General features: G+C 54.0%; 1 protein-coding gene across 2 annotated transcripts in view; it reads left to right on the plus strand.

Moving 5' to 3' along the window:
* The window catches only part of Dync1h1 (dynein cytoplasmic 1 heavy chain 1), a 68,666-nt gene extending 57,440 nt beyond the window's left edge, over positions 1 to 11,226 (plus strand). The window contains exons 55-77 of one of the 2 annotated variants that reach the window (XM_052738985.1): positions 102 to 314; positions 399 to 526; positions 813 to 966; positions 1,356 to 1,502; positions 1,589 to 1,739; positions 1,867 to 2,120; positions 2,202 to 2,336; positions 2,421 to 2,515; positions 2,664 to 2,838; positions 3,052 to 3,127; positions 4,873 to 5,033; positions 5,183 to 5,294; positions 5,375 to 5,559; positions 5,787 to 5,900; positions 6,374 to 6,544; positions 6,680 to 6,897; positions 6,986 to 7,089; positions 8,926 to 9,137; positions 9,507 to 9,660; positions 10,054 to 10,196; positions 10,319 to 10,487; positions 10,597 to 10,724; positions 10,872 to 11,226. In XM_052738985.1, the coding sequence (XP_052594945.1) occupies positions 102 to 314; positions 399 to 526; positions 813 to 966; positions 1,356 to 1,502; positions 1,589 to 1,739; positions 1,867 to 2,120; positions 2,202 to 2,336; positions 2,421 to 2,515; positions 2,664 to 2,838; positions 3,052 to 3,127; positions 4,873 to 5,033; positions 5,183 to 5,294; positions 5,375 to 5,559; positions 5,787 to 5,900; positions 6,374 to 6,544; positions 6,680 to 6,897; positions 6,986 to 7,089; positions 8,926 to 9,137; positions 9,507 to 9,660; positions 10,054 to 10,196; positions 10,319 to 10,487; positions 10,597 to 10,724; positions 10,872 to 11,000 (3,528 nt within the window). In that variant the 3' untranslated portion in view covers positions 11,001 to 11,226. The remainder of the gene's footprint in view (positions 1 to 101; positions 315 to 398; positions 527 to 812; positions 967 to 1,355; positions 1,503 to 1,588; positions 1,740 to 1,866; positions 2,121 to 2,201; positions 2,337 to 2,420; positions 2,516 to 2,663; positions 2,839 to 3,051; positions 3,128 to 4,872; positions 5,034 to 5,182; positions 5,295 to 5,374; positions 5,560 to 5,786; positions 5,901 to 6,373; positions 6,545 to 6,679; positions 6,898 to 6,985; positions 7,090 to 8,925; positions 9,138 to 9,506; positions 9,661 to 10,053; positions 10,197 to 10,318; positions 10,488 to 10,596; positions 10,725 to 10,871) is intronic. The other variant, XM_052738986.1, reaches the window with a different exon arrangement.
* The last annotated feature ends 48 nt before the right edge of the window (positions 11,227 to 11,274 follow it).

The raw sequence follows: 11,274 nt of genomic DNA on the forward strand, positions 1-11,274 counted from the left end.
TTTCACTCACTGAGCCATCTCACAGGCCCCGAGGATGAGTTCCTTTCTAGTATTCAGGGTATTCCTAAACATGTCATTTGATCCCCGCCCCACCCCCTTAGGTAAACCGGAGCACTGCGCTTCTCAAGAGCTTGTCTGCTGAAAGGGAACGTTGGGAAAAGACAAGTGAGACTTTCAAGAACCAGATGTCCACCATTGCTGGCGACTGCCTCTTGTCCGCAGCCTTCATTGCGTACGCAGGGTACTTTGACCAGCAGATGCGCCAGAACTTGTTCACCACCTGGTCTCATCACTTACAGCAAGCCAACATCCAGGTAACCGGCACCCCAGCCAGCACTGGGCACAGTCTGACCAAGTCCTAACTGGACCCCAGGGGAGATAACCAGCCTCCCTTTCAGTTCCGCACAGACATCGCCCGGACAGAGTATCTCTCCAACGCTGACGAGCGCCTCCGCTGGCAAGCCAGCTCCTTACCTGCTGACGACCTGTGCACAGAGAACGCCATCATGCTAAAGCGGTTCAACAGGTATGCTGCCAGGCCAGAGGTGCGGCTAGCAATCACACCTTGGAGGAAGAGATGAGCGGAAAGTGGTGTGTGGGGAGGCCGGGCTAAGAGGGCAGTGTTCATGTTTACATCTTTATTCAGTTCTGCTTACCACGGGAGTTTTCCAGAGAGAGAACGATTTAAATCACATTTGTGAACTGGAATGTCTAGAGATTGCTGTGTGGAATGACGGTTTCTTCCCGTCTAAACAGGAGCCTCTGCTTTTCCTGGTGGACTCTTTACCTACTCTCCTATCACCTCACTCCAGGTACCCACTGATCATTGACCCCTCGGGACAGGCCACAGAATTCATCATGAATGAGTATAAGGACCGGAAGATCACAAGGACCAGCTTCTTGGATGATGCCTTCCGGAAGAATTTGGAGAGTGCTCTGAGATTTGGCAATCCCCTTCTCGTCCAGGTTTGTGTTCATATTTGATTTGTCACTCCTGGTACAGTCTATCAATCTCTCAGTTGATGTAAAGTAAATCTAAATTACACAGCATAAACACTGACGGTGTTTGAACTTTGTTAGGCTTGGTTTGATACTGGAACAAGAATAAAGCAAGTCCCCAGGCAGGTGTGGTGGTGTCACCTTTAATCCCAGCACTCAGAAGACAGAGGCAGGCGGATCTCACAGGGAAACCCTGTCTCTAAAAATAAAAAAAAATGAAAAATGAAAAAGGGCATAACTCAACTTCTGTTTCAGTTTCCTCGAAGGTAGGCTCACAGGCAGGTCCTGTGGCTTGTGGGTAGTGCACTGGCCCAGGCAAGAAACTCACGTCTGCCTTATGTTTGTGTCCTACATAGGACGTAGAAAGCTATGATCCGGTTTTGAATCCAGTACTGAACCGTGAAGTTCGACGGACAGGAGGGAGAGTGCTGATTACCCTCGGTGACCAAGACATAGACCTGTCACCATCATTTGTCATCTTTCTGTCTACCCGAGACCCAACCGTAAGCAGGGGACACTTAGATGCGCGTGGTGGTGGTGTTGGGAGCTGAGTGAAGTGACCAGCCTGCTTTGTCTTCTTTTCTGACAGGTGGAGTTCCCACCAGATCTCTGTTCCCGGGTCACCTTCGTGAACTTCACAGTCACGCGGAGCAGTTTACAGAGCCAGTGTCTCAATGAAGTGCTAAAAGCAGAAAGGCCCGACGTGGATGAGAAGCGCTCTGACCTCCTGAAACTACAAGGTAGGTTCTGGTCCTCGGCTTCCAGGAGGTGGTGCAGGCGCAGGCTGGGCTCTGAAGGGAGGTGGCGGCGAGGGTGGCACTGTGTGCCCTGGAGCACAGGTATTCCAATCCTGTCCTCTCTCTCAAGGGGAGTTCCAGCTGCGTCTACGGCAGCTAGAAAAGTCTCTGCTGCAAGCTCTCAACGAGGTGAAAGGCCGCATTCTGGATGACGACACCATCATAACAACCCTGGAAAATCTCAAGCGGGAAGCTGCCGAGGTCACCAGAAAAGTGGAGGAGACAGACATCGTCATGCAGGAGGTGGAGACCGTGTCCCAGCAGTACCTGCCACTGTCCACTGCTTGCAGCAGCATCTACTTCACCATGGAGTCCCTGAAGCAGGTGAGGCCATTGGCATAGCAGCCCTGAACCCACTGTGGCCCGAGGCCCGCCCTGATTGATGGGCATGTGACTTCCTTCCAGGTTCACTTCCTCTATCAGTACTCACTACAGTTCTTCCTCGACATCTACCACAACGTGCTGTACGAGAACCCGAACCTGAAAGGCGCCACTGACCACACGCAGCGCCTCTCCGTCATAACCAAGGACCTCTTCCAGGTAGAGAGCAGGGCACACTCTGTCTGGTGTAAGAGTACGGAAGTACTGTCTCCAGAACACCAACGTGTCCCCCTTGGTCCCTAGGTGGCATTTAACCGAGTGGCTCGAGGAATGCTGCATCAGGACCACATCACCTTCGCCATGCTGCTGGCGAGGATCAAGCTGAAAGGCACCATGGGGTGAGTCTGGCTAGCTCAGCTGTGGCTCTGCAGATGGTCTTGGCATCTGTATCGGGATGTGTTCTCCTTTCCCTTGTCTGTGAATCACTTTGTCTGTGTCTCCGTTGCTGGGGCAAGAGACCCTGCCTGACCTGTCCACCCTTCACAGGGAGCCCACCTATGATGCAGAGTTCCAGCACTTCCTCAGAGGGAAGGAGATTGTCCTGAGTGCTGGCTCCACCCCCAAAATCCAGGGTCTGACTGTGGAGCAGGCGGAAGCAGTCGTGAGGTTGAGCTGTCTGCCTGCCTTTAAAGATCTGATTGCCAAGGTTCAGGCCGATGAGGTAATAATTGTCTTTCACGTGTTCCCAGGGAGAAATGTCTGTGAGCAGCTTCCTCGGGTAGGAAAGCCTGCAGTCCTGACTGGGTGCGCCTGTGTCCAGCTGGTGTGCGCCTTACGGTCTGCTCATGCAGTGGAGCAAGACCTGGGCTGCACGCCAGCACCACGCCCAGCAGATACTCTTGTCCTGTGCTGACCCCTCCTCCTGTCTCTACAGCAGTTTGGCATTTGGCTGGACAGTGGTTCACCAGAGCAGACTGTGCCGTACCTCTGGAGCGAGGAGACACCTACAAGTGAGTCAGCTCCAGACCCCTGCCATTCTCTCTCGGAGCCTGCATATAAATTCAGGGGTTGTTTCCCAAAAGAAGTCGTCAGTGACACACACACCACCCCCACCCCAGGGAAGTATTTCAGCATCAGGATGTGTTAGAAGCCAGTCCAGAATGGTGATGAACCCTGAACCCCAGCTACTCAGGAGACTGAGGTGGGAAGATTGACAGTTTCAGGCCAGCCTAGGCTACATAGTGAGATCTTGTCTCTAAGCAGCAAACTCACCATTTTAGGAAATCATTTAGGGAGATGGCTTAGGAGTTGGCTAAGAAATGGAGGATCAGACTTGTAATTCCTCCCTCTAGTCATCATTAGTGACCATAGGCAGATGGAGGAGGCTAGGGACATAACCCAGTGATGGAGTACTTACCTAGCAGGCCTAAGGTGTGGGGGATACCTAACAAACACGAAGGGGGAAATTGTCTTTAATATTGCCACAAGGCTGAGTGCATCATACCTGACCTTGGGCTAACCAGGCCGCAAGAAGAAGGGGCAGGCAGGAGCATGTGGCCTCAGGGACCAGACCACAGAGCAAAGGGTGCTACTGCACTCAGCCAGCCAGTGTTCTGTCTTCCCCGTGAAGTCTTCTGGGTCTGCTGCCAACAGGTATGCGTGCTGTGGTTTCAGAATCAATAGACGAGGACCAGCAAGGTGATTCAGTGGGTAAAGACCTGAGTTCCATCCCTGTGACCTACGTGCTTGGAGAGTCCTGACCTCCACACTCCATATGCAACACACACATGGATGTACATGCACATACAAAATAAAACGTTTCAAATATATTTTTAAAAAATTCCCCAGGGCAGCCAGGGGCCACATAGAAAGAAACCTGATCTCAAAAATAAATAAATAGTTTTTATTTATTTTTGTCAGGCATTATACTACATGCCTTTAATACCAGCACTGAGGCGGCAGAGGCATGTAGATCTCAGAGTTCAAGGCTAGCCTAATCTACTATGAGTTCAAGGCTACCCAGGACCATATAGTGAGATCCTGTCTCAAAAAAAAAAAATTTTAATGCAACAGATGAGGGGGCTATGGAGACAGATGGCTTAGTGGGTAAAAGTGCCTGCCATACAAGACAGGCAACCTGAATCTTGATCCCCAAAACCTACAGACAGGAGTGCAAGCATCTGTGACCCCAGCACACCCCTGTGAGGAGATGGGAGGCAGAGAGAGATCAACAGAGGTTCACAGGCCCGCTAGCCTTGGTCCCATGGCGGTAAAGAGACAGATACCCTGTCTCAGGGTGAAGAGGATTAATACGTGAAGCTGTCCTCTGCCCTCCACACACATGCCATGCCATGTGAGTGCACACGATCCCACATACAGGCCACCACACATAGCCAACAGAGCCAGGTGTGGCAGCCACATACCTGTAATCCCAGCACCATGGAGGAAAAGGCAGGAGGATCATGAGTTCAAGGTTAGCTGGGAATAGTCTCTGAAGGTAGGAATATCAACCCATGGCTCCTGATCAGTACCCCACGCCTGGTGTTACAGTCTCCTCGCTGGGCAGCCGACGTGGCCGTAGACGAGAGGGCAGATGCCCCTTGGGCCCAAGAGAGCCAGTAGGGTGTGTGCTTTGTGGACGAGTTGGAGCGGAGTCTCGGGCTGAGGGTTTGGCCAAGCCGGTTCCCTGGATGGGGAAGTCAGGAGTGAGACTCCAGGCCTGTGCCTTCACCCACCTTGTCACACCTCCTTGCAGCTCCCATCGGGCAGGCCATCCACCGCCTACTCCTGATTCAGGCTTTCCGACCCGACCGCCTGCTGGCCATGGCCCACATGTTTGTTTCCACAAACCTTGGGGAGTCCTTCATGTCCATCATGGAGCAGCCACTGGACCTCACCCACATTGTGGGCACAGAGGTAATGTCCCAGTGCCCCATCCTGGCTCCCCAGACCCCATTTGCCTTTGCACCAGCAGCTTCTTGGCTACAATCTTCCAAAGCCAGCACCGCCCTCAGGCTTTCTCTTGACAGGTCCTGTCTTGCAGCTGATCATCTTTTCATTTACAGGTGAAGCCAAACACACCTGTCCTGATGTGCTCTGTGCCTGGGTATGATGCCAGTGGGCATGTTGAGGACCTGGCAGCTGAGCAGAACACACAGATCACTTCTATTGCCATTGGTAAGGACACTTGCTGGTTTGTGGACATGTGCAGCCTTGAAGCATAAGGCTGCCGTTCACACTAAGTTTCCGTGTCTCAGGCTCAGCCGAAGGCTTTAACCAAGCAGATAAGGCAATCAACACTGCAGTGAAGTCAGGCAGGTGGGTGATGCTGAAGAACGTGCATCTGGCCCCAGGGTGGCTAATGCAGCTGGAGAAGAAGCTGCACTCCCTGCAGCCCCACGCCTGCTTCCGACTTTTCCTCACCATGGAGATCAACCCCAAGGTGAGCAAAAGGTGTGGGAGCTCTGGGTGCTGTGCCTCTTGTGTAAATGGTGTGCACAGTCAAGGAACTGGCTGCATCGAAACCAGAGGGTCAACTGGGTGTGGTGGCACATGTCTGCAACCCAGAACTTGGGATGCTGGGCAGGAGGATTGCCGAGAACTTGAGGTCAGCCACACCTTGTCGCCCCAAAATGAAAGCAGACGTGACCAAGGCCACCTTCCCCTTAGGTGCCAGTGAACCTGCTCCGTGCAGGCCGAATCTTTGTGTTTGAGCCACCACCTGGGGTGAAGGCCAACATGCTGAGGACATTCAGTAGCATCCCCGTCTCTCGGATATGCAAGGTAAAGAGCGCACCCCCAATACCCCTGTACATAAACCCAAGACCAGCTGCGTTCCGTGCACAGGGGAAGGAAGGCAAGGGAGGAGTGGGTCTCGGGGGAGCAGATGCACCCCCAGAGCTGTGACCCAGAGTCCACCCCAGAGGGCAGGGTAGGCACAGCCCCTGAAGCCACTGCCTGCCCCTGGTCCACATGAGGACAGCTGCTTCAGCAAGGACCCCTGTCAGTTCTGTTCTGCTCGGTGCCAGAACCCACTGCTGGGGTCCACTTGTAGAAAGCCTGTTTCTAGACACCTGTCTGAGTTCAAGTGCCGTGTGTCTGTCCTGGTCTTTACAAACTGGGTTCTTTCTGCCGTCATCTGTGCCATGTGACTGTGGTGCTGCAGTCCAGGTGACCGAAGTGTGAGGGTGTCTAGTTTCCTTAGACAGACACGATGCTCTCCGACGATTCTGTCCTTGGTCATTTTCCTCATCTAGTCTCCGAATGAGCGTGCCCGCTTGTATTTCCTGCTGGCTTGGTTCCATGCCATCATCCAAGAGCGCCTGCGCTATGCTCCGCTGGGGTGGTCCAAGAAGTACGAGTTTGGAGAGTCTGACCTTCGGTCAGCCTGTGACACGGTGGACACGTGGCTGGATGACACAGCCAAGGCAAGTAGGCTACACCGGAGCTGGACAGTAGCACCTCTAGAAGGGCGTAGGTCCCAAGTGAGCAGATGCACCCCCAGAGGCACAGAGCTGGCCTCCTCCAGTGGACACACATAACCCGGCCTCTCTTCACCCCAGGGCCGCCAGAACATCTCACCTGATAAGATCCCATGGTCTGCCCTCAAGACCTTGATGGCCCAGTCCATCTATGGTGGCCGCGTGGACAATGAGTTTGACCAGCGTCTGCTCAATACCTTCCTGGAGCGGCTGTTCACAACCCGGAGTTTCGATAGTGAATTCAAGCTGGCCTGCAAGGTTGATGGGCACAAGGACATTCAGATGCCTGACGGGATCAGGTGCGGCTGCCTGGGGGACAGACGTCATGGTGTAGGGGTGTCTGAAGCCAGTCTACCCAACTCTGATTCCACGTGTCCTGCTTTCCAGGCGCGAGGAGTTTGTGCAGTGGGTGGAGCTGCTGCCGGACGCCCAGACGCCCTCCTGGCTGGGCCTGCCCAACAATGCCGAGAGGGTCCTGCTCACCACTCAAGGTGGGTAGTGAGTCTCCTCACTCCTGCAGCCCTGCCCACCGAGCCTGCTGGGCAGGGCTTGTCGACCTCTGTGGGAAGGTGCAGAAGGGTGCTTTTAGTTCAAGGTTGGAAGCACTGAGGAGGCTTGGTGGTAGGTACCCAGACCTCTGCCCTAGCCTGGAGGCAAAGGCAGAAAAATCAAGAGTTTAGCATCTGGTCTACACAGCATGCCTAGGCTTAGGGCATGAGACCATGGCTCAGACAGCAAAACATACCTTGTGTTAAGTCAGTTTTGTTTTGTTTTACTTTTCGCAGCTTTGGGGCTAAAATCCAGAGCCTAACACAAGTTAGGCAGGGTCTGTGAGTGAGCCCCAGACACTCCCCTTCAACGATGTTCTAAAACAACCATTTAGAGCCAGGCTTCGTGGCTCTCATCTGTATCCTAGCAACCACATGGTGAGGGCAACAAGGTCAAGAGTTCTAGGCTAACCTAAGGCCCTCTTTAAAACCATCAGGTGAGATGGCTCAGTGGTTAAAAGGGATTGCTGCACGTGCCTGATAACCTTAGCTCTGTCCTCAGAACCCACAATCCTCAGACCTCCATATACTGTGGCCACGAGCCTGTACTCAGACAAGCCAAAGAACTCCTAGTTTCTCTCCTTTTTTTTTTTAATTGTTTGGAGTTTGTTTTGAAACAGTCCTACTGTAGTTCAGGCTAGCCTGGAACTCACTGCTCAGTCTCCCATGTGCTGGGACTAGAGGCATGGGCCCCCATGCCCAGTTGTTACTCTGTCTTTACAAGACTTTGGCCAGGCAGTGGTGGCGCACGCCTTTAATCCCAGCACTCAGGAGGCAGAGGCAGATGGATCTCTGTGAGTTCAAAGCCAGCCTGGTCTACAGAGCAAGTTCCAGGACAGATGAGGATACACAGAGAAACCCTGTCTCAAAAACACAAAAGACTTTTCCCCTGAACTACTGAGAAGTACCTTGAGCCAGAGGAGAGCCATTAAAATAGAGTCCAAGTGCCAGCTAGTCAGCCATTCTAAAGCTACTCCCCAGATGAGTAGCCACAGCCTGATTTCTGTGAAGAGACTGAGAAGGGGCAGGGCTGGTGCACGCCTCAGAAGCAGGTGAGGCAGGATGGATGGTTCCCAGCTCCCTGCCCTTCTGCAGAGAACATTCTCTGGGAGCTTGCTGTTTCTGAGGTCTCACATGTCGGAGGCCACCTTGGTGAGATGGGGACCGTTACCCATGGAGAGTAGGTAGTGAGCATTTGACAACGAGTATTTGAGACCTGGAAGCTAAGCAGGTTAGGTACAGGCTCTCCAGTACAGAGGCCATCCTTCATTTTATGACTGTCAGAAAGTCACTGGGGCAAGTGACACCAGGACTCAGTCCTGTGTCCCCGTCAGCACCGCCAAGAACCTGGTGCCTCGTGGTCACTGCCTGTCTTCTCAGCCTTCCCAGCCCAGAAAGCAGGGAAGCTCAGCAGTCTAGCCTTCAGTCTCCATGGGGGAGGGACAGGCCAGGCACCATTGTGTCTTCAGGCACAGCTGGATCTGGGCGTGGTTGGTGGGGGCAGAGTTCAGAGGAATCCCAACTGCCATCTCAGGCGTCCCCACAGCAGATTGAGTCCATGCTTCTGAGGCCACAGCCGTATGGACATACTGGAGCGACAGTGTGGGGCACGCCCGTGATTGACGTGGGCCATTTCCTTCTGTTGACCCTCTTCACCGGGCCCTGGTCTGTGCTGTAGATCATGTGTAGCACAGAGTACAGTCCAGTAGGCTGCTGTGGTGACTTAGTGGCCTTGAGGTTGATGTTGTCGTCGTCTGCCTCCCACCCGTGACTGCCCAGGTGTGGACATGATCAGTAAGATGCTGAAGATGCAGATGCTGGAGGATGAGGATGACCTGGCCTATGCAGAGACGGAGAAGAAGACAAGGGCGGACTCCACATCCGATGGGCGTCCAGCCTGGATGAGGACGCTGCACACCACAGCATCTAACTGGCTGCACCTCATCCCACAGACGCTGAGCCCACTTAAGCGCACTGTGGAGAACATCAAGGTAGCTGGCTGGAGCCTCAGTGTTGTCTTAATAGAGTGCTAATCCCCAACCTTGAGCAAGAGGAATGACCTTTTTTTTTGTTTTGTTTTTCAAGACAGGGTTTCTCTGTGTAGCTTTGCACCTTTCCTGGAACTTACTCTGTAGCCCAGGCTGGCCTCGAACTCCCAGAGATCCGCCTGCCTCTGCCTCCACCGCCCAGCTGGAATGACCACTTTTAATTTCAACTGTCTTAGAACTGTCCATGATCTGAAAGTTAGGGGCAGAATTCATTCTGTATCGGAAACGGGGGCATGGCTGGGGCCCCCTTAAGGCTGACTTGCTTCTGGACACAGATTTCCCTGTCTTCAGCCTCTTTCTCTTGGGTTTTAGGATCCTCTGTTTAGGTTCTTTGAGAGAGAAGTGAAAATGGGAGCCAAGTTACTCCAAGATGTGCGCCAGGACCTTGCTGATGTGGTCCAAGTGTGCGAGGGGAAAAAGAAGCAGACCAACTATCTGCGCACACTCATCAACGAGCTGGTGAAAGGTGCTGAGAGGCGCAGGGTGGATAGACGCCCCGAAGCCCCAAGCCTCCCATGCAGCTTTTCAGACTTCACCAGGGTGGCTCGGGTGGGGAGCGTCTTGGAAATGCCCCTGGTTTTCCCTGGACTCTGCTGAAGTTTTTGTGCGGCGTCTGAGACTTTGAAGGGTGATGCAGTGAAGGGACCCAAAACAAGCAGGAGCGGGGCAGGAGGTCCCCGTCCAAGGACAGAGTGTGCCCCACACTACTCTGACCCCAGAAACCCCACTGACAGACCTGCCTGGGCCTTCTGGGTGTGGACAGGGTACCAGGTGCAGCCAGGGAGGAGGGCTACGGTAAGCAGGTGCCTAGGAGTTGGCAGAGCGGCTGCCAACCCCGGGTCTCCGCTCCTTGCCGCAGGGATCCTGCCTCGGAGCTGGTCGCATTACACGGTGCCTGCGGGCATGACGGTGATCCAGTGGGTGTCGGACTTCAGTGAGAGGGTCAAACAGCTGCAGAGCATCTCACAGGCCGCCGCGTCCGGGGGCGCCAAGGAGCTGAAGGTGGGTGAGCATGACCCGAGAAGTCGGGAGCACCTGTGGTCCCGGACTGGGGTGGGAAAGTGTCCTTCAGGATGGTCTGTGCCTGACCTGCTCTCCTTCCCCCGGGGCTGCTCTTTCTCCAGAACATCCATGTGTGCCTGGGGGGCCTGTTTGTGCCCGAGGCCTACATCACTGCCACCAGACAGTACGTAGCACAAGCCAACAGCTGGTCCCTGGAGGAGCTCTGCCTGGAAGTCAATGTCACCGCCTCACAGAGTGCCTCCCTTGATGCCTGCAGCTTTGGGGTCACGGGTGAGCCAGAGTCTGGGTGCCAGCCAGCCATTCAGTGTGGCCCTTCCTTCTCCAGATGTGTGGTGAAGGGCCAGGCAGCACAGCCCTGCTGACCCTTGTCTCCTCACAGGTCTGAAACTTCAAGGGGCCACATGCAGCAACAACAAGCTGTCACTCTCCAACGCCATCTCCACAGTCCTCCCGCTCACGCAGCTACGCTGGGTGAAGCAGACCAATACCGAGAAGAAGGCTAACGTGGTGAGTACCAGCTTCCCTTGCTGCGTGCCTGGGCCACGCCTGGGGCTACCTGCCTGGCACCAACTTCCCCACAGCCCTGGACCCCTGCAGGAGCCTCCTGTCTACAGAGTGAATCCCAGCAAGCCCGTCTGTCTGTCTGTCCCACAGGTGACCTTGCCTGTCTACCTGAACTTCACGCGGGCGGACCTTATCTTCACCGTGGACTTTGAAATTGCTACAAAGGAAGACCCTCGAAGCTTCTACGAGCGTGGGGTTGCGGTTCTGTGCACAGAGTAAAGCTGGACTTTTCTCGGATCCCCTTTCTGGAATACTAAAATCCAGTATTTAACATTCATTCATCCTTAAACGTTTGGGAAGTGTGATGGACTTGTGAAAACAAAGTGGTTGGTCTGCGCTGGAGAAAGTGAGAGGTGGTGCTGTGGTTGGGAACGGAAAGCTGAAAGTGTGTTGTTTTTAGATGGCTGATGGAACGGCTTGTTTTATTATAAAACACTAAGCATGACAGGCTTGCCGCCTCTTGTGGTTGCTCCGCCTGGTGTGGGAACCCTCG

This window comes from Peromyscus californicus, unplaced genomic scaffold (assembly GCF_007827085.1).
Source record: "Peromyscus californicus insignis strain IS unplaced genomic scaffold, ASM782708v3 Scaffold_15__1_contigs__length_86483966, whole genome shotgun sequence".
Lineage (NCBI taxonomy): Eukaryota > Metazoa > Chordata > Mammalia > Rodentia > Cricetidae > Peromyscus > Peromyscus californicus.